Here is a 6,555-nt window from a genome sequence, read left to right on the forward strand (position 1 = left end):
TAAAAAATATTTACTGAGCATAGTCGAGATATTAGTAATTATTCTTTCTTGATTGCATTTATTTCTATTGTTTAATACGGTGAGAATTTTATGCACTTCTCACACCGCTCTGACACGGCAGTGTGTTCAGTGTCGAGTATAACACGTCACATTTTCATATTGATTTTGGTATGAATAATATTATGTATTACAGAAAATATAGTCTATAATTTACATCGATTGTTCACCCGTGCAACATTCTGTAAAAACAGTTTAGCTTCTGTAGATAAGCAGTACTAATTTTCAGGAAATTTAAACTGCATTAACAAAATCACGTACGTCACTATAGCAACAGCAATCTGTAAGCAGAACAAAATAGAATTATATGTATGAACGATAGACAGAATTAGGATGACCTTTGAGGAATAGGTCTCAATATATTTATGCCATAATTCTATTTGGAAAAAGGCGGAATTGCCTCAACTGTAAAAGGAGTCTAATATTGTACCAATTTACAAAAAGAGCGATAAATCTGTAGTAATTACCGAGGCATATGACTGTTATAAACTTCATATAAAATTTTATCCAACATCCTTCTTCCATACGTGGATGAAATTATTGGGGATCATCAGTGAGGGTTTAGACTTAACAGGCATGAGTTATTAGCATATTATTGACTGTTGTATGGGAAATCTAGACATAGATCGGAGATACTATTTTGAATAAAGATGTAACGGTGTGGACTCATTAATAAAAAAATATTTGATATAGCAACATATTTAACACACGGAAATGTATTCTACACGAAATTATTTATATTTTTCCACCTAATTCCCATGTATAGAGGTTAAGGAGACCATATACAAAACGTCATAAAAATTTAACCTACTAAAGCTACTTCTAAAAACTCACCGAACGAAGGAATGGAATATTGAGTGTAAAGAAGCCACAAACGTTGAATGAAATATTTCTGCTCGATAGATGGCTGATAAATATTAAGATCTGTAATAGAGATAAAATTTAACCGTGTTTTGAGGTTCATTCTGTCAACAAAAATATTTGAGGTTTGTATCGTACAGAGAATCTGTAGGCCTATACCAGAGAACTATCTGATAATTGTTTTTCATGGAGGAGGAACTCGTTTACAAATCTAAAATTAATTTAAACTTCAATACCTGATAAGCGAAATTAGCAAAAGCAAATTACACTATAATTTTAATAAATTTCTATCACTCTACGCTCTACAATCTGAGCTACTAACAGTGTCGTCTATTGCCACAAATAAATAAATTTATTTGTTGAAAATGCGTTAGAAATATAAGTCTGAATAAAATTATTAATTATAAGGATATGAAGAATCGTATAATTACCTCTTGCTTAGAAGCATCGTCCAGGTATCGATTGTTTAAACGTTCTACGAGCATTCGTGACTTTTTAGCCTGAAAGGAAAAGTCTCTGTTACTTAAACAGAACTAGTGATTCATGAAGAGCCCTGTTAATATAAGTAATTACACTGATTGATATTAAAAACGTAAAACAATTTGATGTGGTTAGGAAAATTTGTTGTATCTAGCCTTAGCAATCTCATGACTTTATGTCCATTCTCTTGAATCCGTATATTTTTATATTGGTGGTTTCAAGTGAAATGAAGCAGAAGAAATGTTGAGTTTCATTTTGTGATTTAAACTCATTGTTTATGTGTAAAATTACAGGTCTATCTATCTTTCCGTCTGTCTACCTGGAAGTTACTAATCACAAAGCCATCTATGTTTACTGCTCCTTCATCTATAGGCAACCGTACGATCCATCTGATTCGTAAAAGTCTGTTTAACATGCGGCGCCAAGTCTGCAAATTATTTTATTGCCGTTTATTAAAAAACTCTGGCCAAGATTGGGTTTGAAATCCGTAACATTTGTTATTTGTAACATCACATTTTCGTCCTCTGCTTCTCAAACAATAATATCATCAGAAATAATGTTAGAGTGTATAAAACTTCTTCTCTTCCTTGATTTAAGCTACATTAACGGATCATGCAGGGCTAATGAATTTAAATTTCTTGCTTAATATTAATTAAAATGTAAAATGTAAAACCAGCGCTAACATATGTTATATATTTCCAAGTGTTCCTGCAATTACCACGGTTTCATTATTTTTTTTTTGTATTTGATTTTTACTAAAGAGTTTTTTAAAACATTATTCCGACAAATGGATTTGACGTGGTGGTATTAACCATGTTTATCAAGGTTATCTAACTTAACCCATTCGGAATTCACTGTCATTTGGGTGTCTGCGACGCCAAATATAATTTAGACGCTGTACGTGTAATGCAGCATTAGTCAATGGTGTGTTTAGCAGAATATGAACAAAACTAGGCTACCGCTGGAAAAAATTGCCTTGATACAAAAACAGTAGGGAGCATACATAGAAAATCTGTTGAAAACTTTAGAATATACTACATCATTTGTTCATATTTCATTATACATTCAGACTCGAGTATGCTTTAAATTATCAAAAAATGTTGTGTGACAAATAGCTGGTATAGTAGACTAAAAATTTTAAAGAAATCAATTTTTTTATTCACGGCGCTGAAATAATTTTTGCTCATGAACCAACAAAGGCTAGCTGACATCAGTCCTCCACTAACCTGGGCCACAGTAACTGAAGGGATGACAGCAATGAGAATCAAACGGCAGCCATAAGCGACAGACCAAATGACGCCCGTTATTCTAAGAAGACTATCGGGTCCACGGAAAGTTATTACTAGGTAGACGCCGAATACTGAGTTTGCGAAACAGTACGCTATCACGACAAACAATGGTAGCTCGTAGCATGAGGCAACCATGTCGACGAGGTCACAAAGTCGGCGATGCCAGCGACAAAGGCGACCGAGAGTGTCTGCTACTTCATCCTTAGTCATGGAAATTACTCTGGGATTTGCTACCGTTACCCTTCCCCAAAGTGGATGAGCTCTCGATGCCAGAGATTCAGGCAGGTGGTTCGGTGGACCTGTTCAAGGAACAATAAACCGTGCGTTAAAGTTTCTCTCTTTAGTTTATCAGCCTTCTAGGTATTATTAAAATAAAAACCTTTTGGAAGCTGGTTATACTTCTGTCTTCTGGTAAAGGGAAGAATGAAGCATAATTTTCTGTGTCCAATGGTCGTGCCAGTCTCAAATCAGGTCGACTAGCAGCGGCCTAATAGATCAGACTTTTGTCCCAGTTTCACTTAAGGGCGGAATTAGAGCCAGCTTCCGAAAAGTTGTGCGTTCATAATACCTAGATTATGGGTTAAGTCCAAGAAAATAATTAAAATGTGTCTTACGAACGTCAAAAACCTTGAAACTTCGATAACAATAACATTAATTAACCATTTCTTCTTTCGACGTAGCCAGTTAGAACAGCAAGTGATTAAGTATCTGGAGTAATTGATTCGAACGTCATCGGCGAAATGGCCGTGATGAATAAGTTAATTCATACTTCCTTAACAATTCATGTCTATAAAGGAACACTTCCTGCAATGCAGATCGTGACGATTTGCTTTTACATCTACGTTTGTTTCTTAATTCTATTACAACCACGGACTAAACACCACGTAACTTAAATAATCGATGTTGTACCTTAAAGCAATCGAATAACTATGCCTCCATCTTCAGGGCTGATTACGGAACCAGTATGTTTGTTTGAAGCTGTGATATGTACGAGTATGTACATGTTCACGCGGAGTAGCGACTCAGAAGAAGAACATCGTCGTCATGTTATATAATATTATATCGTATAAAATATGTACGTCAACATTATATTATATGCATTACTCTCAGAGTGGCCGCAGTGTTACTGCAGTGAAATTCGAAATTGTTTACATTTAATATCAATATTTGTTGCCCGAAAGCTTATAAAAAAATTATTGCCCCTGAACCCAACGTCATCATGAAGCGAGCATAGATAGGACAAGAGGTGTGCACCGGGAGTCGTAAGTTCGGGGTCGAGTTGAGAGCGTCGTACCGAATGGAGTAAGCTGCTTTCGGTTAGTACAGTTATGTTTAGTTCAAATCAGTTCAGTTTAGTCCCGTCTGTTTCGATCTAATTCAGTACCGTTCGATCTAGTTCGGTCCGGTTTGGGTTTTTTTTCGGTACAGTTCCATTTTTTCCCGTTTCGACCCGCTTAGTTTAATTATTTCTGTTGGGTTTTGTTTCGTTTAAGCCAGTTTAGTTTTATTTCATTTAAGTTAATCTCAATTTGGTTTTCATTTGTTCACATTAGCTCAGTGTATGTCAGTTTAGTTCATTTCAATTCTGTTTATTGTCGCGTTTAGACCAGTTATGTTCCGATTAGAAAGATACACCGTCCTTCGTTTAGTTGTGGGTAGTTCGTGTTCATCTAGTTCAGATCCGTTTAGTTCGGCTTAGTTTGATGTAGCTCGGTTTAGTTCTCTTTAGTTCAGTATTTTTCAATGTAGGCCAATTTAATTTAGATTAATCTAACTTGGTTCTGTTTAGTTCCATTTAGTTACGTTGAGTTCTGTTTAGCTCCGTTTAACTCCATAGAGTTCCTTTTAATTCAGTTCAGTTCAGGTGACGTTAGGTAAATTTAGGTTAATATAAGTAAGATTGGATTGGGTTGTTTTAGGTTAGATTAGGATGGGTCAGATCAGATCATGTGGGGTTGGATTGCGTTGCATTAAATTAGGCCAGTTTGAGTTAGTTTGAGTCAGGTTAGGTTTGATTACGTTGGGTTCAGTTTGTGTGATTTTGATTTTGCTGTGTTGGTCAGTGTTAGGTTGTATTACGTTACGTTGTTTTATCCATTGTTGGTTATCCTGCTTTACGTTGTTATTTTGTTTCTGGTAAATTAATTTAGAATATGTTAATTTGTGTATATTGAAATGCTTGGTGTTAGGGTCCCCTTTCTTTCGGGCTTAGGAAATTGGAGATTCCACCTTCACCGAGGCTACAGCTCAATATAGTTTTTCGAGGTTGTGTCCTTTGTTTCGGTAATTTTCTCTCCGAGACAAACAACTTTGTTATTTGGTGTCGTTCTTCTACCATTATTTTTCGGGACTTAAGGTTTATTCCAAGTTTATGCCACGGTGAGTCCAAATACGTTTTCGATGTAGAATTGTACATACTTACATAAACATACAACCACAATTTCGGTTTTATGTAAGGTAAGTGGCCGTTTTAATAAAACTTTTCCTTCGCTGTGTTGCTTTTCTAAATTGCAATTAAACTCTTCGATGGCTGGGTTACTCAACTCTTATTGCCATATGGAGCCTTTTGCGATGAGTCGTTAAACCAGTGGTCCAGTTTCGTCTTCCTTGTGTCCATCTGCAGTTTTGTCAAATTGTCGTTCAGAACAGAAAAACGCTGGCGTAAGAAGAAGCAGAAGTTGATGAACTGTGCCTCACCTGCGGCATTTCCTAACTTCATCAGATCCTGGAAAAAAAGTTAGCTGAATATTACATATGAGGTTTTCATAAGTTCTTCGGTTTTCGCTTATGGAAACATGTTTAAAATGAATCCATGATCGGTCAGTGGCTCTTATCCGTCCGTATATTTTAACACCCAATGTAATCAGTAGTTTTTAATGAATTTTGGTATGTGGGAATCTAGAACAAAGTTTATTGAGAACAATTCAGTTTTGTCCTTACTTGTATCGATACAGTTAATCTGTACCGTCCAATATTAACACAGTACATATCACAAAATATATATATATATATATATATATATATATATATATATATATATATAAGAAGAGCATTGCAGTAATCCAGACAATGTAGTAGAATAAAAAATGTCAGTGTCACCTTTCTGGGGGGAAAATTATAGTGTTTCTGTTTATCGTTTGTCAAGATACCATGCAAGTAGTAGTGGAATATATGGTCACATGGATAATTTTCACAAAAATTTTACCTGTTACGTTTTATTGTCTCATTTTAGACACATGTAATGCTTTTGTAACTTTCATGGTCGTCATGTTGGTACTTATATTATACGGAATTATAAAATACGAATATTTGTAGACCTCCAATGCCAAAAATTGCAGACCAAATCTTTTGAAATCTGTTCAAGATAGATACATAGATATGAAGATAGATCCACGCAAACATGGAAACCCAAGAATCTTTTTTTAAAGTAAGGAGAGCAGGCAAAAACTCAAACTTTGTCCTGTGATATTATTTTTCAGTGCTAGTAGAAAAGGGCACTTACCCCAAACATGGATGGAAGTATAATTTCCATTGGAACGCCCACACTGATAGCTGAATAGGAAGCAGCGAAAGTCCCTGTGAGTGTGTACGAACAACATGCGATAACACTGAAGACACTGAACATTCTTCCATATCTGCTGAGGCAGCGTCGTTCTGCTGAGTCTGTTGGAAAGAAAACTATTCCTAATAAGAATGGACACTACTCAGCCAAGCGCATTTTAGTTATAACGTCGATGGATTTGCGAGACCCATGTTTGTTTGTGGTATTTTGTGTGCACTACAACTCCACGTGCTTTTATGTGATGTGCGCCACTAACACTGATGTTAAACATTGCCAAATCACTCATCATTCGCTTACATATTTCAG

General features: G+C 35.6%; 1 protein-coding gene across 1 annotated transcript; it reads right to left on the minus strand.

Annotated features, from left to right (window-relative positions):
- Positions 1-275: 275 nt before the first annotated feature.
- LOC110841435 (gustatory receptor for bitter taste 66a-like) lies at positions 276-2,897 on the minus strand. The gene is made up of 4 exons (XM_022086978.2): positions 2,625-2,897; positions 1,350-1,418; positions 892-981; positions 276-338 (listed from the first exon to the last, which is right to left on the minus strand). Exons 1-4 carry the CDS (start codon positions 2,895-2,897, stop codon positions 276-278), a joined length of 495 nt encoding a protein of 164 aa, XP_021942670.2.
- Between the last annotated feature and the right edge of the window lie 3,658 nt (positions 2,898-6,555).

Source organism: Zootermopsis nevadensis, unplaced genomic scaffold (genome assembly GCF_977971745.1).
Source record: "Zootermopsis nevadensis isolate Lab colony 2312 unplaced genomic scaffold, Znev_1.0 Znev_ptg000030l, whole genome shotgun sequence".
NCBI lineage: Eukaryota > Metazoa > Arthropoda > Insecta > Blattodea > Termopsidae > Zootermopsis > Zootermopsis nevadensis.

Excerpts from the sequence above, each read along its gene's own strand:
- LOC110841435 (XM_022086978.2), bottom strand. The coding sequence starts at position 2,897 with ATGACTAAGGATGAAGTAGCAGACACTCTCGGTCGCCTTTGTCGCTGG. Across the intron at positions 1,419-2,624 it reads CTTCAGTTACTGTGGCCCAG|GCTAAAAAGTCACGAATGCT; the intron begins GTTAGTGGAGGA and ends TTTTCCTTTCAG. Across the intron at positions 982-1,349 it reads ACGATGCTTCTAAGCAAGAG|ATCTTAATATTTATCAGCCA; the intron begins GTAATTATACGA and ends TCTCTATTACAG.